Raw genomic sequence first — 25,875 nt, 5'->3', positions numbered from 1 at the left:
TAGTACACAAAGTACTTCATTTATTTACAGTTTTTAAAGTACACAAATACAAATGGAGATAAAGGAATATTCTTATAGCTGGTAGCTTAGTTAATTACACATAGGAGGGTGAGTCAGTGATTGACCAAACTGGCCATGGGTCACACCAGAAATGACTAGTCAATAATGAGGTCAGCATTAAAACAGTCCTATAGGGCTGAACCATGGCAATGGCAGCTGTGCCCGCCCCTTAAGTCTCATCTTGCTGATTGAGGACCATTTCAGTGGTTGAATTGAATATCCCAAACTCTTGCGCCATACTCTTTGCCGAGGACCAGTAAAGACTGGGCGTGTTACTCTGCCCAGGCGTTGCCAATGCATGGAGAACAGGTATTTTCCGTATCAGCTAACCACGTTATAGCAATCTGGTGCCTGACGGCACATTCGATGATGTGGCACGCAATCGCTGGTCGATGCACGCAACGTCTGAGCAGGGGAACGCCCAAGACCATAGCCCATCCAAGAGAAAAAAAAAAGTGTCCATCGGTACATTTATCATGGGATAGCTGAAGTTATCACAGATGTTTAGTCAAGTGCCTCTGCTTGTAACCACATCAGACCATTTTACTTCTCAAAACATGTACAAATAATAACACCTCACATGGAGCCAGTAAAACATTTAACTTCCGTTCACACTCAAAACAAATAATAGTTTAAAATGGCAGCCATTTAACACACTTAAGTCTCTCTGTGCGAGTGCTCATTTTTGGTGTATTTGAGGAACTTCAACTAAAACGATGGACAGACACGGCGAAAGCCTTGGCACGGACAATGATTATGCCCAAAACTGGACCGAACCAGATCGATTATAGGACAATGTCTCACTGTAGAGCCATCCCAAGTGAGACCCAGTGTATGAAACCCAAATTCACCACAATAATAAGGAAACCAAAAAGGGAAAAAGCTTAAACATTTCCACATCTTCATTAAAATATAATTTCACAGCTTAGAAACAATACAAATAACAGAATGAGAATGTAGATCTTTACAGTAGACCGTGAGGCAGTCTGACTCGGTTGGAGAGAAGAGGAAACCTTGACAGGGGCCCTCCTATACACATAAAACTTGAGGGATGTTGATCATAAAACCCCATAAAGAAACACTTTAGCTGTGGTTTAGAGTTGAAACCCTCCACCTGACTCCATACGATGCAGCTTGGTCTGGTCAAAGGGATGTCCAGTGTTAAAACATGCAAATTGTATATATTACAAATGGCTTTAGTTACAGATCAGGGCTGTGAACACAATAGAAAACTCAACAAAAGCCTGCTGGTGGTCAGAGAAAAGAGGTCTGTAAATAAGTACAAATGAAAAGCAGTCACCCAAAACGACCCATTTCAAATAGAGCCGCAATCATTGATTAGTTCTTTTCATATCAGATTTATTGATAAGGGTTATGTAGTAATGTACTGTGGGAGTAGAAATGAGTGTCTATTGACAAAGTGCCATAGATGATGAGTAGTAACCATGGCGATAATGGTGGCGGTTGTTGTCGTTCCATTTGTTTCAGTCTTAATGAAGTCTGTTAGATCGCCATGGCAGCTCAAGGTCTCCGCACAGACGTTGAAAATGTCTCCCAGAAAAGAGGTCGCAGATGTGGTCTGTATTTCAGAGTTTCTTTATCACAACGATTGTAAGTGTTTGAGAGAGAGTAGAAAGATAGCAAGAAAGCAAGTACGTAGAAGGGGGAGAGACAGAGCGGGCAAGGAACAAGACATCTAGTGTGAAAGAGAGAGGATCAACCAGAGAACACCAGGTCAGGAGAGGAAAGAGGTGGTCTTCCGATGGTTTGTGTAGTAGTTAGCGGGCAGGCTGCTGATTGGTTGAGCCAGGCTTGGTGCAGTCCTCTGCTGTGCCAGGTGCATTGTGGGTCTTGTCTCATCGAGGCGCTGCAGAGTGGAGGCCACCAGGGATCATACCAGGTACCACCTGAGAGCGACAGAGAGATCAACTTTTATACTCGCTAATGGGGATCTCTACTCTAGCTTCTCTGCATGGAATCTCCATCTTATCATTCATTATACCTCATTCTCTTTACACAACACCACACTTAAATAAAAAATACCAGACATGTAATATCACAATATTCTTCATAAGGTTCAAGACATGCATGAAGGCTTGAAAATAGCTTCATATTGTCATAATTCTGAGTAGCAGCAGCAGTATTTCTGTGTAGTGCAGCAGACATGCTGAGGGTGATAGATAGATGAGAGTTAACAGCGATGGGCCACCTCATCACATGGCCTTAGTCTGGTGTGTCATTCACGTGTCAGAACAAGAAACCTAAATGCAGTATTCACACCAGCGTTTACGCTTTCAGCCATAGCGAACCTAAACTGTAGCTTGGGGAGAATTTCTGGAGACCTATGAAAAACCATGCCGCATTGAGCAGTGGTAAAAGTCAAGGGAGAAGAGGGTTTGAAGGACACTGGGGAGTTAGGAGCAGGATAGGACTCAATGCAGTCACATGCTGGAGAACGTCAGACAGGCATCACCACAGTCCAACCACTGCAACAAGCCACACGCACTGAGCTGAGGATAGGTCACAGAGCTAGGTGGGGTGACAGCTAGGAATAGGGCAAACACTAATTCCCCACATGGATTTGTTATCACAAGGCTGGAATGCAGCGCTCCAGCTCTCAAGGGCTGCAGTGTTTGATATAAATCAGACTCACACACTGATTAGTACACTATGAAAGGGAGGAGTCTGGCCTGCTGAAGTCTAGTTCCTTCTGTCATCAGCGATATCAGCTGCTAACATTGAAGCTACTTGTCTCCAGTGATCACCCGGGCTTAACTCCCTTTCATAGTATAACAGAGAGGAATGGAGAGCCTGACGACAGACAGTGCTGTCCAATAGGACTGGAGACCTGCATCCCTGGTGCTTTAGGACCCAGCGCCAGCCTGAGCGGGACTCACCAAGTGTGGCCATCGGGCGTTCACACGAGGACGTGGCGAGCGTCTACTTGGCGTGATGATCGAAGGGAATGCTATTCTGAGGTTGAAGGAGGGAGAGAGAAGGCTGTAGGTCAAGTCAGACAGGATCTGGGTCTGTAGTATGGCATGCTAACCATCACACCAATGCACTGGGAGTGGGAGATAAAAACTACAACTCCCATGACCACCTGGTGGAAACGTTAAGAGATGGGCAAGGAGGGTGGGGATGTTGACGCTGCCAAAGGAGGGTGGGTGGGGGGGATGTTGACGCTGCCTAAGGAGGGTGGGTGGGGGGGATGTTGACGCTGCCTAAGGAGGGTGGGTGGGGGGATGTTGACGCTGCCTAAAGAGAGTGGGGGGATGTTGACGCTGCCTAAGGAGAGTGGGGGGATGTTGACGCTGCCTAAGGAAGGTGGGTGGGATGTTGACGCTGCCTAAGGAGGGTGGGTGGGGGGGTGGATGTTGACGCTGCCTAAGGAGGGTGGGTGGGGGATGTTGACGCTGCCTATGGAGGGTGGGTGGGGGGAATGTTGACGCTGCCTAAGGAGAGTGGGGGTGATGTTGACGCTGCCTAAGGAGAGTGGGGGTGATGTTGACGCTGCCTAAGGAGGGTGGGTGGGATGTTGACACTGCCTAGAGTGGGGGGGATGTTGACACTGCCTAAAGAGAGTGGGGGGATGATGACGCTGCCTAAAGAGAGTGGGGGGATGTTGACGCTGCCTAAGGAAGGTGGGTGGGATGTTGACGCTGCCTAAGGAGGGTGGGTGGGGGGGTGGATGTTGACGCTGCCTAAGGAGGGTGGGTGGGGGGGATGATGACGCTGCCTAAGGAGGGTGGAGGGATGTTGACGCTGCCTAAGGAGGGTGGGTGGGGGGGATGTTGATGCTGCCTAAAGAGAGTGGGGGGGATGTTGACGCTGCCTAAGGAGAGTGGGGGGGATGTTGACGCTGCCTAAGGAGAGTGGAGGGGATGTTGACGCTGCCTAAGGAGAGTGGGGTGGATGTTGACGCTGCCTAAGGAGGGTGGGTGGGGGGGTGGATGTTGACGCTGCCTAAGGAGGGTGGGTGGGGGATGTTGATGCTGCCTAAGGAGGGTGGGTGGGGGGGATGTTGACGCTGCCTAAAGAGAGTGGGGGGGATGTTGATGCTGTCTAAGGAGAGTGGGGTGATGTTGACGCTGCCTAAGGAGAGTGGGGGTGATGTTGACGCTGACTAAGGAGAGTGGGGTGATGTTGACGCTGACTAAGGAGAGTGGGGGGATGTTGACGCTGCCTAAGGAGGGTGGGGGGATGTTGACGCTTTCTAAGGAGAGTGGGGGGATGTTGACGCTGCCTAAGGAGGGTGGGGGGCTGTTGACGCTGCCTAAGGAAGGTGGGTGGGGGGGTGGATGTTGACGCTGCCTAAGGAGTGGGGGGATGCTGACGCTGCCTGGAGAGTGGGGGGATGTTGACGCTGCCTAAGGAGAGTGGGGGGGGGGATGTTGACGCTGCCTAAGGAGGGTGGGGGGATGTTGATGCTGCCTAAGGAAGGTGGGTGGGATGTTGACGCTGCCTAAGGAGGGTGGGTGGGGGGATGGATGTTGACGCTGCCTAAGGAGGGTGGGTGGGGGATATTGATGCTGCCTAAGGAGGGTGGGTGGGGGGATGTTGACGCTGCCTAAGGAGAGAAGGGGTGATGTTGACGCTGCCTAAGGAGAGTGGGGTGATGTTGACGCTGCCTAAGGAGAGTGGGGTGATGTTGACGCTGCCTAAGGAGAGTGGGGGGATGTTGACGCTGCCTAAGGAGGGTGGGTGGGATGTTGACGCTGCCTAGAGTGGGGGGATGTTGACACTGCCTAAAGAGAGTGGGGGGATGATGACACTGCCTAAAGAGGGTGGGGGGATGTTGACGCTGCCTAAGGAAGGTGGGTGGGATGTTGACGCTGCCTAAGGAGGGTGGGTGGATGTTGACGCTGCCTAAGGAGGGTGGGTGGGGGGGATGATGATGCTGCCTAAGGAGGGTGGGTGGGGGGGATGTTGACGCTGCCTAAAGAGAGTGGGGGGATGTTGACGCTGCCTAAGGAGAGTGGGGGGGAATGTTGACACTGCCTAAGGAGAGTGGGGGGATGTTGACGCTGCCTAAGGAGGGTGGGTGGGGGGGTGGATGTTGACGCTGCCTAAGGAGGGTGGGTGGGGGATGTTGATGCTGCCTAAGGAGGGTGGGTGGGGGATGTTGATGCTGCCTAAGGAGGGTGGGTGGGGGGGATGTTGACGCTGCCTAAGGAGAGTGGGGTGATGTTGACGCTGCCTAAGGAGAGTGGGGGTGATGTTTAAGCTGCCTAAGGAGAGTGGGGTGATGTTGACGCTGCCTAAGGAGAGTGGGGGGATGTTGACGATGCCTAAGGAGGGTGGGGGGCTGTTGACGCTGCCTAAGGAAGGTGGGTGGGATGTTGACGCTGCCTAAAGAGGGTGGGTGGGGGGGGTGGATGTTGACGCTGCCTAAGGAGGGTGGGTGGGAGATGTTGATGCTGCCTAAGGAGGGTGGGTGGGGGGGGGGGGGTGTTGACGCTGCCTAAAGAGAGTGGGGGGGATGTTGACGCTGCCTAAGGAGAGTGGGGTGATGTTGACGCTGCCTAAGGAGAGTGGGGGGGATGTTAACGCTGCCTAAGGAGAGTGGGGGGGGATGTTGACGCTGCCTAAGGAGAGTGGGTGGGGGGGATGTTGACGCTGCCTAAAGAGAGTGGGTGGGGGGGATGTTGATGCTGCCTAAGGAGAGGGGATGTTGACGCTGCCTAAGGAGGGTGGGTGGGGGGATGTTGACGCTGCCTAAGGAGTGTGGGGGGGATGTTGACGCTGCCTAAGGAGAGGGGATGTTGACGCTGCCTAAGGATTGTGGGTGGGGGGGGATGTTGACGCTGCCTAAGGAGTGTGGGGGGGATGTTGACGCTGCCTAAGGAGTGTGGGGGGGATGTTGACGCTGCCTAAGGAGAGGGGATGTTCAGGGTTTCCTCTCAATCCTGGGGTGGATTTCCTTCCCCCTCCTCTCCTTGTCTTGCTTTGGCAGGCTAAAGCCAGGGCCCTTTACATAGCTAGTTGAAGTTCCTCCCTCCAATAAACAGCTTTATGTTCATTCATGTTTGAAAAGATTAAGTGTTGAATCATGTTGATGCGATGCCGGCCTTATTGATGCACTGCTAGACGTATAGCTACACTTATTGACATCTAAAGACAGTCAAGAGACATTCCTGCTTCAAGTTTCGACTATAGGCAACTTTATTGGTTCGGTTCTGCATATTTCTCTGGAGGAGCGGGTCATGATGGGTCATGGTCGAATGAGGTCAAGGGTCATCTGGTGAGGGCCGGGGGATGCGGCTGGGGACGGGGTGAGCTTGTACCTGTGAGGTTGACATGCGGGAGGTGTCCTGGTGTCCCGTCAGGTCGGACGAGGAGACGTTAACGGGAGCTCCCCGGTGAAGCCGCATGCTCACTTTCCTCTCCCGCTCCATACCGGACACCGGTCGTGGAGACGTGTTGGCTAGAGAGCGAAGGGAGAAAGAGATAAATACTCCGCTACCTGACCATGACAAGACAATAGTCAAGCACATTGTTAAGTAATCCATACATCAAAGTCATCTAGGTGTGTGTGTGTGTGTGTGTGTGTGTCAGAAACACTAACCTGTGTGTGAGGTGGGTGTGAGGGGTGTAGGCGGCGCTGCGTCCTGTGTTCCTCGGGGTCGTCCTGAGGCGGCAGGGAGTCCCCTGGCCCCGGGGTTCCTGCCGTGTCTCAGCCTATCCTCTCGGTCCCTCCGCTCCCGCTCCGCCTCCTCCGCTGCACGGTTGGCCCCCTTGGAATTAGGGGCAGTCAGAGGGACAGAAATGGAGACTAGATCAGAAAGCTGCCACTGAGGTACCATTGGCTAATGGTTAAGAGGACTGTGTAATAAATCATTCATATTTGTTTAATAGATGTTTAATTAACAATTAAGAGGCAGTACTCACAAACTTGAGCATGTTCCAGTCAAAGACGTAGTCGTAGGAGAAGCCCTGTCTGTGGAACAGGTTTCTGAACAGCTGTCTCAGGTACGAGTAGTCTGGCTTGTCATCGAACCGCAGAGAGCGACAGAAGTTCAGGTAGGTGGAGAACTCCGCTGTGAGGAAGGAGGAAAGTGTTACTTTTAATCCGAATATTTTATCATAATCTTTTAAAATCAGAATACTTTATCATCTGGAAGGGAAATTCTTTCCCATGTTTACAGGGTCACAGCATGGTCTCTTTGTAGAGAGGTGCAGAAAGGACAAGACAAATGGACAGAAACACTCCAACAGTATTTTGTTACTACATGACAAGCACAGAAACCTTCAGTACACTATAACAAGGATGGAATAAACCTAGAAAATCCCATTACTCACAGGGGTATCCCTTGCAGAGCACCTCGATAGGGGTGGACATCTTCTTTTCGCTGATGCGTTCGTACTTCTGCCTCTTGGTGGCGGCCTTGAGGCCCTGCCAGGGCAGAGAGCCCATGTTGAAGTACATCAGGACATAACCCAGAGACTCCAGGTCATCACGACGAGACTGCTCTGTTGAGGGAGAGAGGAGAAAGTCACATACCTTCAAAAAGCATCCTTCCTTTCCTCAAAGAAATTACAGATCTGACATGACTGAAAGATAAGTGCTCCACTATCAGGCTTGTGCTGAGGAGTGTGTGCGCATAGCGTTTATGATAGCGTGTGATCAATCTCCGGATGTGTGTGACCTACCTATCCCCAAGTGTGTGTTGATAGATGCGTAGCGCGCGGTGCCGGTCAGGTTCTTGTTCTCGCGGTAGGGGATGTGCTGGTGTGTGCGGGCGTCACGGTACTTCTTGGCCAGGCCAAAGTCGATGATGTACACCAGGTTACCCTTCTTGCCCAGGCCCATCAGGAAGTTGTCAGGCTTCACATCTCTGTGGATGAAGTTCTTAGAGTGGATGTACTCAATCCGGCTGATCTGGAAGAGAGGAGGGAAATTTTAACATACAGTACCAGTCAAAATTTTGGACACACCTACTCATTCAAGGGTTTCTTTATTTTGACTAATGTCTACATTGTAGAATAATAGTGAAGACATCAAAACTATGAAATAACACATATGGAATCATGTAGTAACCAAAAAAAGTGTTAAGCAAATCAAAATATATTTTATATTTGAGATTCTTCAAATAGCCACCCTTTGCCTTGATGACAGCTTTGCACACTCTTGGCATTCTCTCAACCAGCTTCACCTGGAATGCTTTTCCAACAGTCTTGAAGGAGTTCCCACATATGCTGAGCACTTGTTGGCTGCTTTTCCTTCACTCTGCCGTCCGACTCATCCCAAACCATCTCAACTGGGTTGAGGTCAGGTGATTGTGGAGGCCAGGTCATCTGATGCAGCACTCCATCACTCTCCTTCTTGGTCAAATATCCCTTACACAGCCTGGAGGTGTGTTGGGTCATTGTCCTGTTGAAAAACAAATGATAGTCCCACTAAGCACAAACCAGATGGGATGGCGTATCGCTGCAGAATGTTGTGGTAGCCATGCTGGTTAAGTGTGCCTTGAATTCTAAATAAATCACAGATAGTGTCATCAGCGAAACACCCCCACACTTCCTCCTCCATGCTTCACGATGGGAACCACACATGCAGAGATCATCCATTCACCTACTCTGGGTCTCACAAAGACACGGCGGTTGGAACCAAAGGACAAATTTCCACCAGTCTAATGTCCATTGCTCGTGTTTCTTGGTCCAAGCAAATCTCTTATTATTATTGGTGTCCTTTAGTTGTGGTTTCTTTGCAGAAATTCGACCATGAAGGCCTGATTCATGCAGTCTCCTCTGAACAGTTGATGTTGAGATGTGTCTGTTACTTGAACTCTGTGAAGCATTTATTTGGGCTGCAATTTCTAAGGCTGGTAAATCTAATGAACTTGTCCTCTGCAGCAGAGGTAACTCTGGGTCTTCCATTCCTGTGGCGGTCCTCATGAGAGCCAGTTTCATCATAGCGATTGATGTTTTTTGCGACTGCACTAGAAGAAACTTTGAAAGATCTTGAAATGTTCCATATTGACTAACCTTCATATCTTAAAGTAATGATGGACTGTCGTTTCTCTTTGCTTATTTGAGCTGTTCTTGTCATAATATGGACTTTTACCAAATAGGGCTATCTTCTGTATACCCCCCCTACCTTGTCACAACACAACTGATTGGCTCAAACATATTAAGAAGGAAAGAAATTCCACAAATTAACTTTTAACAAGGCACACCTGATAATTGTTTTAATACATTCCATGGCAAGAGTGTGCAAAGCTGTCATCAAGGCAAAGGGTGGCTACTTTGAAGAATCTCAAATATATTTTGATTTGTTTAACATGTTTTTTGGTTACTACATGATTCATTTACATTACATTTACGTCATTTAGCAGACGCTCTTATCCAGAGCGACTTACATTATTATTATTTTTTTTCATACCCCCTGTGGGAATCGAACCCACAACTCTGGCGTTGCAAACGCCATGCTCTATCAACTGAGCTACATCCCTGCCGGCCATTCCCTCCCCTACCCTGGACGACGCTGGGCCAATTGCGCGCCGCCCCATGGGTCTCCCGGTCACGGCCGGCTACGACAGAGCCTGGATTCGAACCAGGATCTCTAGTGGCACAGCTAGCACTGCGATGCAGTGCCTTAGACCACTGCGCCACTCAGGAGACAGATTCCATATGTGTAATTTCATAGTTTTGATGTCTTCACTATTATTCTACAATGTAGAAAAACACTGGAATGAGTAGGTGTGTCCAAACTTTTGACTGGTACTGTACATAAGAGCAGGGGTGGCCACTAAACCTCTTGGACAGCTTTACTTTGCTAGCAGATTTCATAGCACATAGTGGCCATAACTGCAGAAGATATACGGGACCCTAATAGCCAGCATAAGAGCTGAGGATTTAATGGTCAGTTGTGTGTCTCACCATCTGGTCAGCCAGCAGCAGGACAGTCTTGAGGCTGAACTTGCGGGAGCAGAAGTTGAACAGGTCCTCCAGACTGGGGCCTAGCAGCTCCATCACCATCACGTTGTAGTCTCCCTCTGCACCACACCACTTTATGGACGGGATGCCCACTGTAGAGAAAGGAAGGAGAGAGTGATTCATAAGGATGCCCACTGTAGAGAAAGGAAATCCCATTCTTTATTGGGTTTAACATGATTTATTGTGTGATACCTAGCCCACGCAAGTGCTGTTTCTCTGGCTCTGTGATCTGATGACAGGTTCCACTGAATCTATTCTCTTAGGCTGCTGGCCGGCCTGATTGACTGATGTGGATGACTGCCTGCCTGCTTGTCCAGCGATGTGAAAACCACATTAACATTGGGGGAAGGGGGAAAAGAGGGTGAGAGGGGCGAGAAGGAAGATGGAGGGGGTAGATAGAAGGGGGAGATGAGAGAAAGAGGAGAAGACTGGGGAGAGAGAGGTGAAGAGTGGGGAGAGAGCACGAGAGAGAGAGAGAGAGAGAGAGAGAGAAGAGCAGAGAGAGAGAGGAGAAGACTTGGGAGAGAGGTGAAGAGTGGGGAGAGAGAGAGTTTTAGCTATTGAGAGAGGGGAAGAGAGAGAGGAGAAGAGTGCAGAGAGAGAGAGAGGTAGAGCGAGAGGAGAAGAGAGGGGGTAGAGAGAGGTAGAGCGAGAGGAGAAGAGAGGGGAGAGAGAGGTAGAGAGAGAGGACTGATAGCCCACAGCCTGGCCCATGTATACTGTTTCAGACCCATGTCTCACCTCCTCCCTGCATCATCTTGTAGATCTTACTCTCTATGTGGAGCTGGGGGTGTTTGGTCTTCACACATTCCAGTTTAATGGCCACCTCCTCTCCCACTGAGATGTCTGTGCCTGGGGGACAAAGAGGAAATACTGTCAATATAAATGTATGTAGATGGTTAGAGAGCCATCAGGGGTATTATTGCTTTCGGTTCAGAATATGATTTAGGCCTAGAAAGGACTAGGGCCTGGACAGTTTTACCTGACCAGGAAGGGGAAACTCTGGGGCCTGGTGATGTGCATGCCCCTGCTGACTGAGCATTGCGGCACAGACAGGTGAAAAATCTGTTGATGTGCCCTTGAGCAAGACACAACCTTAATGGCTCTTGTAAGTTGCTCTGGTTAAGAGTGTCTGCTAAATGACTAAAATGTAGATGGGGCATACAGTGGGGAAAAAAAGTATTTAGTCAGCCACCAATTGTGCAAGTTCTCCCACTTAAAATGATGAGAGAGGCCTGTAATTTTCATCATAGGTACACGTCAACTATGACAGACAAATTGAGAAAAAAAAATCCAGAAAATCCCATTGTAGGATTTTTAATGAATTTATTTGCAAATTATGGTGGAAAATAAGTATTTGGTCACCTACAAACAAGCAAGATTTCTGGCTCTCACAGACCTGTAACTTCTTCTTTAAGAGGCTCCTCTGTCCTCTACTCGTTACCTGTATTAATGGCACCTGTTTGAACTTATTATCAGTATAAAAGACACCTGTCCACAACCTCAAACAGTCACACTCCAAACTTCACAATGGCCAAGACCAAAGAGCTGTCAAAGGACACCAAAAACAAAATTGTAGACCTGCACCAGGCTGGGAAGACTGAATCTGCAATAGGTAAGCAGCTTGGTTTGAAGAAATCAACTGTGGGAGCAATTATTAGGAAATGGAAGACATACAAGACCACTGATAATCTCCCTCGATCTGGGGCTCCACGCAAGATCTCACCCCGTGGGGTCAAAATGATCACAAGAACGGTGAGCAAAAATCCCAGAACCACACGGGGGGACCTAGTGAATGACCTGCAGAGAGCTGGGACCAAAGTAACAAAGCCAACCATCAGTAACACACTACGCCGCCAGGGACTCAAATCCTGCAGTGCGAGACGTGTCCCCCTGCTTAAGCCAGTACATGTCCAGGCCCGTCTGAAGTGCATTTGGATGATCCAGAAGAGGATTGGGAGAATGTCATATGGTCAGATGAAACCAAAATATAACTTTTTGGTAAAAACTCAACTCGTCATGTTTGGAGGACAAAGAATGCTGAGTTGCATCCAAAGAACACTATACCTACTGTGAAGCATGGGGTTGGAAACATCATGCTTTGGGGCTGTTTTTCTGCAAAGGGACCAGGACGACTGATCCGTGTAAAGGAAAGAATGAATGGGGCCATGTATCGTGAGATTTTGAGTGAAACCCTCCTTCCATCAGCAAGGGCATTGAAGATGAAACGTGGCTGGGTCTTTCAGCATGACAATGATCCCAAACACACCGCCCGGGCAACGAAGGAGTGGCTTCGTAAGAAGCATTTCAAGGTCCTGGAGTGGCCTAGCCAGTCTCCAGATCTCAACCCCATAGAAAATCTTTGGAGGGAGTTGAAAGTCTGTGTTGCCCAGCGACAGCCCCAAAACATCACTGCTCTAGAGGAGATCTGCATGGAGGAATGGGCCAAAATACCAGCAACAGTGTGTGAAAACCTTGTGAAGACTTACAGAAAACGTTTGACCTGTGTCATTGCCAACAAAGGGTATATAACAAAGTATTGAGAAACTTTTGTTATTGACCAAATACTTATTTTCCACCATCATATGCCAATAAATTCATTAAAAATCCTACAATGTGATTTTCTGGATTATTTTTTCTCATTTTGTCTGTCATAGTTGACGTGTACCTATGATGAAAATTACAGGCCTCTCTCATCTTTTTAAGTGGGAGAACTTGCACAATTGGTGGCTGACTAAATACTTTTTTTCCCCACTGTATACACCAACTCCCATTCATATCATACCAGTCAGATAAACAAACCAACTTTAACTGTAACCTTAACGTTTCCTTATGAGGAGTACTGCCAGCATGTGACCAGAATGCGATTATTCTAAAAAGGGAAGATGGGTTCCCTCCCAGAACTGTGCTGTAAGAACATGGGAGTAGAGAGTGAAGCACACCCATCACACCCTGCCCAGCAGCAGTGAAAACAGGAATCCAGAGTATGACTAGAGCAGCTATAGATGGCCAGCAGAGCCTATAGAGGAGCATTACCCAGGAACATGAAAGAATGTTTCATATGTGAAAGACCGGCCAATATGTTAAATAAGAGTTTCAATGTCAAACACACCTAGCTTGTTACTTTAGTACTGGGCCTACTTCTCTTTGGGCAGCTTGCAAAAGCTACAATTGTAAAAATGCATTGAAGATGTGCACATTTGCTGCTCGTGTGCTAGCAGTGGGAAAACGGGAGCTTTATAAATCTGACATTTAATTTCAAAAGTAGGCTACAGTCCATGTGTGGAACTCTAAGTGAGCGTCAACTACACAACAGAGCCACCAGCCAGCGAATGACTCAGACCCTCTCCTGAAAAGCACTTAACACCTCCATGAACACACACAATAACACGTTGGATGAATCATACATGTGGTTACATAAAGGGGGATGCATTAATCCACACTGGAGAGCAGAACAGAGGGAATTACAGCTGACTGGAGCTTCCCTTGCCCTCTCACTGTGTGTGTGTGTGTGTAGGATGAGTCCCCCCCCTCCCCTTCCCTCCCCCCTCCAACCGTCACCTGAGGAGGACGCATGAACACAGCTGACCTGGGATGGGGACAAATCCATTCCCTCGCTGAAATAATATTCTGTCTCTCCCATTACAATGGATAAGAACTAGGCACTTGGGACTGACACGTTTAGTTTTTTTCAGTGGCATAATGGTTTAGCCTTCCAACACATGGAACACTACTCTTTAAAAACATCCACTCAGCGGTGCACGGTTGGGGCAATTCCATTACAATTCATGTCTGTTGAGCTGGAACATTTGAGTTTCATTGGAGTTGCACATGAGGTTTCCCCATCTGCAACACAATTTTTATATTGACCATAAGTTAAACTGCAGCCATGCAAGGAGAACATCTACTTTTCTGAAAGTCAGTGAGTGTCTCTGAACCTGAATATGCACAAACAGTGCATTTAATAGGGCTGTGACAGTAATTGAATAACCGTGTAACTGACGGTTTTGGGTCAAAACCGGCATGAAAATAAAATAACCATACAAACTGTTCAAATAGGCCTACATTATTATTTTTTTGAACTTTATTTTCATGTAGATAAACTTCATCTAATAGCGGGAGTGCTTACTAATGATTATAAGCAGTTGTTTTGCTAACTTGTCTACATCTCCTCGTCTTTTCAACTGTGGTCTGATGCTGGAGCAGCTAATCCACTAGATGCACCCGGTGAGTGCACACTGTGCATAGTCACCCTTATCATTGTTGGGCCAGTGCCACTTAAAAGTTTGTTTTGGGACAATAATTTTGTCCTCCAGTTTAGATGGACGTCATATTCTATTTGTGTCTCCAGTTCTCTTAGGCCTATTATATGGACGTTGTTTTTATTGATCTGTTTGTCAGCATCAGCACTGTACGCTATCCTGTAATTTGTCATATTGAAAAATATTCTGCTAAATGTCTCCAGTCATATAAAGTGTAGTAGAATTGCATGAAATAATGCAACGAAAGAAATGTATCTGATATTGCCTATAGCCCAGGCCTCTACACGCTCAGCCATGCATTGAACTGTCTTTTTCTGCGAACAGTGATTTAATTATATTAGCCTAAATGATGACTATCCAATCTATTCATCACATTACGAATAGAAGGCTATCTTACATAAGTCAGCAAATGCGATGATGCACGGACTGCTTTATTATAAAGGTGCATTTTTATGGTGAAACTTGCTTACCCAAACTTGAAACTCACGTGCTGCTTATGCATAGGCTAGTGATTCTGCTGTTCGTTACTCGTGCTGTTGGCTGAGGAAAAGTAAATGGACAGTTATTCTAACATCTTCAAAGTGCGAAGTAAGGACACACATCATTGCATCCTCGACTTGCATGTTCTGTGTAAGATGAATGACCATAATCGAAATGTGATTTGTCATTCTGAGCACTGTGGGTGGACGCCCTTAACAGGTTATGCACCCAATGCTTATGGGTCCGGTACATTTCTAAAATGTTCAGTAAATTAAAATGTCCGGCGCTACATTTTCTTAACGGAAACCCTGATACGAGCACGTCTTGTTTATGACGCCGTTCACATCAATTGCAAAAGATCGTCCTGCCACAAAAGATCGTCCCCTCCGAACAATTGATGTTGAGATGTGTCTGTTACTTGAACTCTGTGAAGCATTTATTTGGGCTGCAATTTCTGAGGCTGGTAAATCTAATGAACTTATCCTCCGCAGCAGAGGTAACTCTGGGTCTTCCATTCCTGTCGCGGTCCTTATGAGAGCCAGTTTAATCATAGCGCTTGATGGTTTTTGCGACTGCACTTGAAGAAACTTTCAAAGTTCTTGAAATGTTCCGTATTGACTGACCTTCATGTCTTAAAGTAATGATGGACTGTCGTTTCTCTTTGCTTATTTGAGCTGTTCTTGCCATAATATGGACTTGGTCAAATAGGGCTATCTTCTGTACACCCAGTCACACGCAGGAACCCATGCAATTAATTATTGCTTTTATGCTTCTTGTTCTATGAAGAATGTATGCACTTTCTACATGTGTATTAATGTCTCTTTAAACCTTGTAATATTCTTTTTGAGAGAATTCTCAAAATGGGGGAATGTGAGATCAAAAATGACTAGATGTTTTTTTTTTTTTTTTTTTTTTTTTTTTTTATGCTGTTATTGCATCAAATGGTTGTTTTCTGCAATAGAATAGAGTTCTTAGGACTCTCATGTGGCTGTGTTAACACTGACAGTAGATTTACGATGCCTTTGGTGATAAAACCTACAGCATGCATTCCATAGAATGAGTTGGTGTTTGTGTAATGAGGTACCAGAGAGAGATGGCTCGGGTATGGATAATGATGAGAGGAAGCTTGTTTTGGGGGCCAAACTCTGGTTTCTGTACATTAAGAACAGTCTTCATAGCAAATGCTATCTGGATGGGAGATACTCCTTTCTCATATATCAAGTCTCACCTTGTGACCTATTCCATACATATGTTATTTGTCATATAGACTAAGAGGGTGTATCTTTTCTATAAAAGATCTTCGTATTATTTGTGTCGGGGCGCCAACCAGCCTCGCTTATTGGCTTTTTGATAAGTTTTGAATAAAGTAATATCCTAATTGGTGATTGACCCTGTCTCTCCTCATTATTGATTAGAATTTCCACTACATTACCCCCTACCTTGTCACAAAACAACTGATTGGCTCAAACACATTAAGGAAAGAAATTCCACAAATTAACTTTTAAGAAGGCACACCTGTTAATTGAAATGCATTCCAGGTGACTACCTCATGAAGCTGGTTGAGAGAATGCCAAGCGTGTGTAAAACTGTCATCAAGGCAAAGGGTGGTTATTTGTTTAACCGTTTTTTTGGTTACTACATGATTCCATGCGTTATTTCATAGTTCTGATGTCTTCACTATTATTCTACAATGTAGAACATAGTAAAAATAAAGAAAACGCCTGGAATGAGTAGGTGTGTCCAAACTTTTGACTGGTACGGTATATCAGAATTTGGGGTGACAAATCTGATTTTATAGCCCCCCCCCCCCCCCCCCCCCTTTAAGAGTTTTTTATTAACCATTATTTTAGCAGGTATATTGACAGAAAACATAGTAAACTACTTCTTCCAGGGATGAGTTGCAGGGGAGGAGAGAAGAATGTTCCTATTTGAAAGTTAGAAAAAAAGAGACGCAACGTTTCATAAAAAAAGAACAAAACAAAAAAAGTAGCTCTCATGCCAGAAAAGGTTGGAGATCCCTGGCCTATAGGCTACTCGTTCAAGAGCTAGAGAGAGGGGGAAGAGATAGGTCAATGGAGTTGCCAGCAGAGATGTGTGAATTGTGCAAGGGAACAGTGAAGAAGACAGATGTGTAAGTTAGAAGTTAATGAATATATTAATGCAACATATACATATATATATGTCAAAAATGTTATAAATTGATTTGTATTTTAATGAGGGAAATAAGTATTTGACACCACTCTCAATCAGAAAGATTTCTGGTTCCCAGGTGTCTTTTATACAGGTAACGAGCTGAGATTAGGAGCACACTCTTAAAGGGAGTGCTCCTAATCTCAGCTTGTTACCTGTATAAAAGATACCTGTCCACAGAAGCAATCAATCAGATTCCAAACTCTCCACTATGGCCAAGACCAAAGAGCTCTCCAAGGATGTCAGGGACAAGATTGTAGACCTACACAAGGCTGGAATGGGCTACAAGACCAACGCCAAGCAGCTTGGTGAGAAGGTGACAACAGTTGGTGCGATTATTCGCAAATGGAAGAAACAAAAAAGAACTGTCAATCTCCCTCGGCCTGGGGCTCCATGCGAGATCTCACCTCGTGGAGTTGCAATGATCATGAGAACGGTGAGGAATCAGCCCAGAACTACACGGGAGGATCTTGTCAATGATCTCAAGGCAGCTGGGACCATAGTCACCAAGAAAACAATTGGTAACACACTACGCCGTGAAGGACTGAAATCCTGCAGCGCCCGCAAGGTCCCCCTGCTCAAGAAAGCACATATACAGGCCCGTCTGAAGTTTGCCAATGAATATCTGAATGATTCAGAGGAGAACTGGGTGAAAGTGTTGTGGTCAGATGAGACCAAAATCGAGCTATTTGGCATCAACTCAACTCGCCGTGTTTGGAGGAGGAGGAATGCTGCCTATGACCCCAAGAACACCACCCCCACCGTCAAACACAGAGGTGGAAACATTATGCTTTGGGGGTGTTTTTCTGCTAAGGGGACAGGACAGCTTCACCGCATCAAAGGGACGATGGACAGGGCCATGTACCGTCAAATCTTGGGTGAGAACCTCCTTCCCTCAGCCAGGGCATTGAAAATGGGTCGTGGATGGGTATTCCAGCATGACAATGACCCAAAACACACGGCCAAGGCAACAAAGGAGTGGCTCAAGAAGAAGCACATTAAGGTCCTGGAGTGGCCTAGCCAGTCTCCAGACCTTAATCCCATAAAAATAAATCTGTGGAGGGAGCTGAAGGTTCGAGTTGCCAAACGTCAGGCTCGAAACCTTAATGACTTGGAGAAGATCTGCAAAGAGGAGTGGGACAAAATCCCTCCTGAGATGTGTGTAAACCTGGTAGCCAACTACAAGAAACGTCTGACCTCTGTGATTGCCAACAAGGGTTTTGCCACCAAGTACTAAGTCATGTTTTGCAGAGGGGTCAAATACTTATTTCCCTCATTAAAATGCAAATCAATTAATAACATTTTTGACATGAGTTTTTCTGGATTTTTGTTTGGTTTTCTGTCTCTCACTGTTCAAATAAACCTACCATTAAAATTATAGACTGATCATGTCTTTGTCAGTGGGCAAACGTATAAAATCAGCAGGGGATCAAATACATATATACAGTGAGGGAAAAAAGTATATCTATCTATCTATCTATCTATCTATCTATATATATATACACACACACACAGTTGAAGCCGGAAGTTTACATACACCTTAGCCAAATACATTTAAACTCAGTTTCACAATTCCTGACATTTAATCCTAGTAAAAGTTCCCTGTCTTAGGTCAGTTAGGATCACATCTTTATTTTAAGAATGTGAAATGTCAGAATAATAGTAGAGAGAATGATTTATTTAAGCTTTTATTTCTCATCACATTCCCAGTGGGTCAGAAGTTTACATACCCTCAATTAGTATTTGGTAGCATTGCCTTTAAATTGTTTAACTTGTGTCAGACGTTTCGGGTAGCCTTCCACAAGCTTCTGACAATAAGTTGGGTGAAATTTGGCCCATTCCTCCTGACAGAGCTGGAGTAACTGAGTCAGGTTTGTAGGCCTCCTTGCACACACACGCTTTTTCAGTTCTGCCCACACATTTTCTATAGGATTGAGGTCAGGGCTTTGTGATGGCCACTCCAATACCTTTACTTTGTTGTCCTTAAGCAATTTTGCCACAACTTTGGAAGTATGCTTGGGGTCATTGTCCATTTGGAAGACTCATTTGCGACCAAGCTTTAATTTCCTGACTGATGTCTTGAGATGTTGCTTCAATATATCCACATAATTTTCCTTCCTCATGATGCCATCTATTTTGTGAAGTGCACCAGTCCCTCCTGCAGCAAAACACCCCCACAGCATGATGCTGCCACCCCCGTGCTTCACGGTTGGGATGTGTTCTTCGGCTTGTAAGCCTACCCCTTTTTCCTCCAAACATAAGGATGGTCATTATGGCCAAACAGTTCTATTTTTGTTTCATCAGACCAGAGGAAATCTCTCCAAAAAGTATGATCTTTGTCCCCATGTGCAGTTGCAAACCATAGTCGGGCTTTTTAATGGCGGTTTTGGAGCAGTGGCTTCTTCCTTGCTGAGCAGCCTTTCAGGTTATGTCGATATAGGACTCGTTTTACTGTTGATATAGATACTTTTGTACCCGTTTCCTCCAGCATCTTCACAAGGTCCTTTGCTGTTGTTCTGGGATTGATTTGCACTTGTCGCACCATAGTACGTTTATCTCTAGGAGACAGAACGAGTCTCCTTCCTGAGCAGTATGACGGCTGCGTGGTCCCATGGTGTTTATACTTGCGTACTATTGTTTGTACAGATCAACGTGGTACCTTCAGGCGTTTGGAAATTGCTCCCAATGATGAACCAGACTTGTGGAGGTCTACAATAATTTTTCTGAGGTCTTGGCTGATTTCTTTTGATTTTCCCATGATGTCAAGCAAAGAGGCACTGAGTTTGAAGGTAAGCCTTGAAATACATCCACAGGTACACCTCCAATTGACTCAAATTATGTCAATTAGCCCATCAGAAGCTTCTAAAGCCATGACATCATTTTCTGGAATTTTCCAAGCTGTTTAAAAGGCACAGTCAACTTAGTGTATGTAAACTTCTGACCCACTGGAATTGTGATACAGTGAATTATAAGTGAAATAATATGTCTGTAAACAATTGTTGGAAAATGTACTTGTGTCATGCACAAAGTAGATGTCCTAACCGACTTGCCAAAACTATAGTTTGTTAACAAGAAATTTGTGGAGTGGTTGAAAAACGAGTTTTAATGACTCCAACCTAAGTTTATGTAAACTTCCGACTTCAACTCTGTGTGTGTGTGTGTGTGTGTATATATATATATATATATATATATATACTGCTCAAAAAAATAAAAGGGAACACTTAAACAACACAATGCAACTCCAAGTCAATCACACTTCTGTGAAATCAAACTGTCCACTTAGGAAGCAACACTGATTGACAATAAATGTCACATGCTGTTGTGCAAATGGAATAGACAACAGGTGGAAGTTATAGGCAATTAGCAAGACACCCCCAATGAAGGACTGGTTTTGCAGGTGGTGACCACAGACCACTTCTCAGTTCCTATGCTTCGTGGCTGATGTTTTGGTCACTTTTGAATGCTGGCGGTGCTTTCACTCTAGTGGTAGCATGAGACGGAGTCTACAACCCACACAAGTGGCTCAGGTAGTGCAGCTCATCCAGGATGGCACATCAATGCGAGCTGTGGCAAGAAGGTTTGCTGTGTCTGTCAGCGTAGTGTCCAGAGCATGGAGGCGCTACCAGGAGACAGGCCAGTACATCAGGAGACGTGGAGGAGGCCGTAGGAGGGCAACAACCCAGCAGCAGGACTGCTACCTCCGCCTTTGTGCAAGGAGGAGCAGGAGGAGCATTGCCAGAGCCCTGCAAAATGACCTCCAGCAGGCCACGAATGTGCATGTGTCTGCTCAAACGGTCAGAAACAGACTCCATGAGGGTGGTATGAGGGCCCGACGTCCACAGGTGGGGGTTGTGCTTACAGCCCAACACCGTGCAGGACGTTTGGCATTTGCCAGAGAACACCATGATTGGCAAATTCGCCACTGGCGCCCTGTGCTCTTCACAGATGAAAGCAAGTTCACACTGAGCACGTGACAGAGTCTGGAGACACCGTGGAGAACGTTCTGCTGCCTGCAACATCCTCCAGCATGACCGGTTTGGCAGTTGGTCAGTCATGGTGTGGGGTGGCATTTATTTGGGGGGCCGCACAGCCCTCCATGTGCTCGCCAGAGGTAGCCTGACTGCCATTAGGTACCGAGATGAGATCCTCAGACACCTTGTGAGACCATATGCTGGTGCGGTTGGCCCTGGGTTCCTCCTAATGCAAGACAATGCTAGACCTCATGTGGCTGGAGTGTGTCAGCAGTTCCTGCAAGAGGAAGGCATTGATGCTATGGACTGGCCCGCCCGTTCCCCAGACCTGAATCCAATTGAGCACATCTGGGACATCATGTCTCGCTCCATCCACCAACGCCACGTTGCACCACAGACTGTCCAGGAGTTGGCAGATGCTTTAGTCCAGGTCTGGGAGGAGATCCCTCAGGAGACCATCAGCCACCTCATCAGGAGCATGCCCAGGCGTTGTAGGGAGGTCATACAGGCAAGTGGAGACCACACACACTACTGAGCCTCATTTTGACTTGTTTTAAGGACATTACATCAAAGTTGGATCAGCCTGTAGTGTGGTTTTCCACTTTAATTTTGAGGGTGACTCCAAATCCAGACCTCCATGGGTTGATAAATTGTATTTCCATTGATAATTTTTGTGTGATTTTGTTGTCAGCACATTCAACTATGTAAAGAAAAAATTATTTAATAAGATTATTTCATTCATTCAGATCTAGGATGTGTTATTTTAGTGTTCCCTTTATTTTTTTGAGCAGTATATATATATATATATATATATATATATATATATATATATATATATATATATATATATATATATATATATATATATATATATATATATATATATATATATATATATATATATATATATATATATATATATAGGCTATATGTTATAGGCCTGCTAAATGGAAGCTAGATGAACACCTGGGCTATAGGCAATCCTAAAAGACAGAAAGGATTAATCTAAGGCCAATTACTGTAACCGCAAATTCCAAGACCGTCACAGCCCTAGCGCTAAACAACTCAAAGACGGGAATAACACCTGCCACATTATCTAGTCAGTATCCAAATGACCCAAGCCTTTCAAAAACAAACATCCAACAACAAGCAACTGAGAAGCAAGTCAAGCAACCTTTTGGACTTACATGGGGTTTAGACCCATTTGTTTAGAACAGGGGCAGAGGGATGGGGTGGAGTGTCGTGACAGGCTACCACAGACAGGCCATAGACAGGGCAGTAGTGGGGGTTATAATTTGATCATCTGACTTTCTCATATGTTACGCACTGACGGTTTGTGAAACAATGACATGGCTGTTAGAAGCTTCGCTGATGTCATCCACATCAACAATAAGCTCTTTCTGCCTGTATACACTAACTGCCATGTGCTAGAGTGGTGCGAAGAAGCTGGAGAATCATGTCCAACCCTGTGGCTGTTCCTGCTTCAACTCAACCAGAGGAATTCCTACAGTCAACTGAACACACCTACAAATGAGGACAGAACATATTCCAAATTCAAACACTGGATGGGGTCCAATAAAACCTATGCAGCATTCAGCATAGGGAGGAATATTAGACCTACCCAAAGAAAAAAACATGACTTCAATCCAGGAAGCATATCAACACTATTACAAAACAGTTACAGCTATGGCATGACAAGATTCAAATTGACTCATGCAAAAAGCAGGAAGTGTTCATCATCCCTTATGACAAAGGTCTGTGAGCTCAACCCTGGAGGTGATAACATATCAGAATGTAATTTCAGTTGCCAGCTGACTGATGACTGAAGGCTGGAAAAACCAGAGGGCCACACACAACACACTAAAATCAAGCCACACAAGCAACTAGACAGTCAACAACTTTTAAAGGGATACTTCTGGATTTTGGCAATGAAGCCCTTTAACTACTTCCCTAGAGCCAGATTAACTCGTGGATTCCATTTATGTCTCTGCGTGCAGTTTGAAGGAAGTTGCTAACTAGCGTTAGCGCAATGACTGGAGGTCTATGGTAACTGCTAGCATGTTAGTAGATTCCATAGACTTCCAATAATTGCGCTAACGCTAGATAGCGTTGGCTAGCGAAACTACCGCCATCCGTCATACTGGATGCTGAGACATACAAATGGTATCCATGAATTCATCTGACTCTGGGAAGTAGATAAATGGCTTCATTACAAAAATCCCGAAGTATCCCTTTAAGGGGGAGTCGACCCCGGCCCAGACTGAGTGACAAATGGTTGAAACTATCCACAACAATGCATTACAGCAATGATGTTGAAACTAGACATAAAGACCGTCATTGTCAATAGTTTGCCTACGTCCTAAGACAGCAGCAAACAAATTGAAGCCTTGTTTAGGACAGTACACTTAGACAATGTATATAAATGGTAAACTAGTTCACTATGCCTCATCCTATCAGAGTGCCACTGCTTGTGGAGGACATTTGGCTAGCTCTACTGCAGCTTACTAACTGCACTTCAGCCCTTGAAATTAACTGACAGATGGGATGACTACTTGTAAACTCAGTTGGGGTGGGTGACTTGATCGGTCGGTCTTATTTCTTGAACTGCATTGTTGGTTAAGGGCTTGTAAGTAAGTAAGCATTTCACGGTAAGGTCTACACCTGTTGTATTCGGCGCATGTGACAAATAACATTTGATTTCTGAAGTCAACTACCTATACATTTTCAAAAAGCCTCATTCATGATCCAAGCTAACGTTAGCTAACTATCTGGTTAGTGGCCAACGTTATTTCCTCTTACAGATAGCTACTGTTAGCTAGCTATAGGTATTGGCTTGCCAAGGGGACAAGAGGTGCTGGGAATTGACCGTTTGTTTTATGTTCATTCTAACCAATAACATCTTTGCAAATTTCCATCAGCTGGTTTTAGTTCATGTTAGCAAGGTTAGCAGGTTAGAGACGGTGTATACGGTAGCTAGCTAACGTTAGCTAGTTTAAATGTTCAGTGACGTTAGCCAAGCCAACCTACGGTAACGTTGTGTAATATTGATGACATTTTTGATAGCTAGCTACTCACCCAAATAGATGTCTCCAAAAGATCCACTTCCAATTTTCCTGCCCAGCCTGTATCGGTTTCCCACTCTCAAATCCATGGTTCAATGTTATTCTTACGAAGCAACCTTCAGAATTTGTTGTTTTGAAAAATCAACCTTGGTGTTGTTGCTCTTTTTGGTTACCAAACCACCCCAAATATCACCTTACTTTGCTGGAATACAAACTCCTTTATTCAGACGCCCCCCTCCCCATGAATCCCAGAAGATTAAGTTCCTTCTGTAACAATCCAACTTTCACCATCCCTTTTCTAACTATCTTTTCTTCGGAACACCACGATATTGGTATTGCCCGAAAGCTTAGAATGTGTAGATTATGTTCTTGCTGTTTTTGATATCATCCTTCACAAAATCAATAACGATGGAGACGGATTTTGATCGAAGCCTTCTCAAAGAAATTGACTCTTCCCCTCTGTAGGACTTTCATCCACTGTGGGCTGGCATTCGCCTGTGACATCACTTCACCTAGCAACCCTGCGTAGGTCACATAAAAAGGGGAGGGCGCATTGGTCTTTACATTTACATTTTAGTCATTTAGCAGACGCTCTTATCCAGAGCGACTTACAGTTAGTGAGTGCATACATTATTTTTTTTATATTTTTTCATAATTCCCCGTGGGAATCGAACCCACAACCCTGGCGTTGCAAACGCCATGCTCTACCAACTGAGCTACATCCCTGCCGGCCATTCCCTCCCCTACCCTGGAAGACGCTGGGCCAATTGTGGCGCTAGAAATTGTTCTAGTGTTACTTTGTATCAAGAAAGACTAAACTGAAAAAAATATATCTAACAATACTAAATACATACTCATTTATGTTTATAAACAGGACTTTTACATTATAAATCAAAATGGGCATAACATACAACCTGTCAACAATGATGGTGAAACTATGAAAAAAGTAGTGAGTCCAGTCACACAGCCACTCCGAAAAAAGTATGGTAATATCGGTATTGTCTTTGTCTGTATTGCCTGTACTGCCTTGTCACACCTGGATGTCAGGATCTGGGGAAATGTACAGATTTGAAATATAATGGAATTTTCTGTTTCCTCGCGTCATGCTCCAAGAGTTAAGGACAAAACAGATTTTAGAATGTATAGCTAAAATGCTAGGCAAAAACGCCATGATGCACAAACAACCCTGAGGCACAGCAGGTCTGTAGGTCACCACCCCATACTTAGTAGGTTGAAGTTGACATAAGGCCTATATGCGTCCCAAATGGCACCCTATTCCCAGATGGTAAGGGTAGGTAACAACACATCTGCCACGCTGATCCTCAACACGGGGGCCCCTCAGGGGTGCATGCTCAGTCCCCTCCTGTACTCTCTGTTCACCCATGACTACATGGCCAGGCACGACTTCAACACCATCATTAAGTTTGCCGACGACACAACAGTGGTAGGCCTGATCACAGACAACGATGAGACAGCCTATAGGGAAGAGGTCAGAGACCTGGCCATGTGGTGCCAGGATAACAACCTCTCCCTCAACGTGATCAAGACAAAGGAGATGATTGTGGACTACAGGGAAAAAAAATAGGACTGAGCACGCCCCCATTCTCATCGACGGGGCTGTAGTGGAACTGGTTGAGAGCTTCAAGTTCCTTGGTGTCCACATCACCAACAAACTATCATGGTCCAAACACACCAAGACAGTCGTGAAGAGGGCACGACAAAGCCTATTCCCCCTCAGGAGACTGAAAAGATTTGGCATGTGTCCTCAGATCCTCAAAAAGTTATACAGCTGCACCATCGAGAGCATCCTGACTGGTTGCATCACCGCCTGGTATGGCAACTGCTCGGCCTCCAACCGCAAGGCATTACAGTGGGTAATGCGTATGGCCCAGTACATCACTGGGGCCAAGC

At 45.7% G+C, this 25,875-nt stretch overlaps 1 protein-coding gene across 2 annotated transcripts; it reads right to left on the bottom strand.

The window, feature by feature from the left end:
* On the bottom strand, positions 1-24,445 carry LOC311134598 (casein kinase I-like). Of its 2 annotated transcripts, XM_084168334.1 has the most exons (10): positions 23,978-24,445; positions 10,741-10,851; positions 9,943-10,091; positions 7,714-7,942; positions 7,363-7,533; positions 6,952-7,100; positions 6,629-6,797; positions 6,348-6,487; positions 2,958-3,033; positions 1-1,967 (listed from the first exon to the last, which is right to left on the bottom strand). In XM_084168334.1, exons 1-9 carry the CDS (start codon positions 24,051-24,053, stop codon positions 3,001-3,003), a joined length of 1,227 nt encoding a protein of 408 aa, XP_084024460.1. In that variant the 5' UTR covers positions 24,054-24,445; the 3' UTR covers positions 1-1,967; positions 2,958-3,000. The 2 variants fall into 2 exon arrangements, with proteins under 2 accessions (XP_084024460.1, XP_084024459.1); XM_084168333.1 differs by lacking the exon at positions 2,958-3,033.
* Between the last annotated feature and the right edge of the window lie 1,430 nt (positions 24,446-25,875).

Source organism: Coregonus lavaretus (genome assembly GCF_964263955.1).
Source record: "Coregonus lavaretus genome assembly, chromosome: 1".
NCBI classification, from domain to species: domain Eukaryota; kingdom Metazoa; phylum Chordata; class Actinopteri; order Salmoniformes; family Salmonidae; genus Coregonus; species Coregonus lavaretus.
This window is presented reverse-complemented; position numbering and strand designations above follow the sequence as displayed.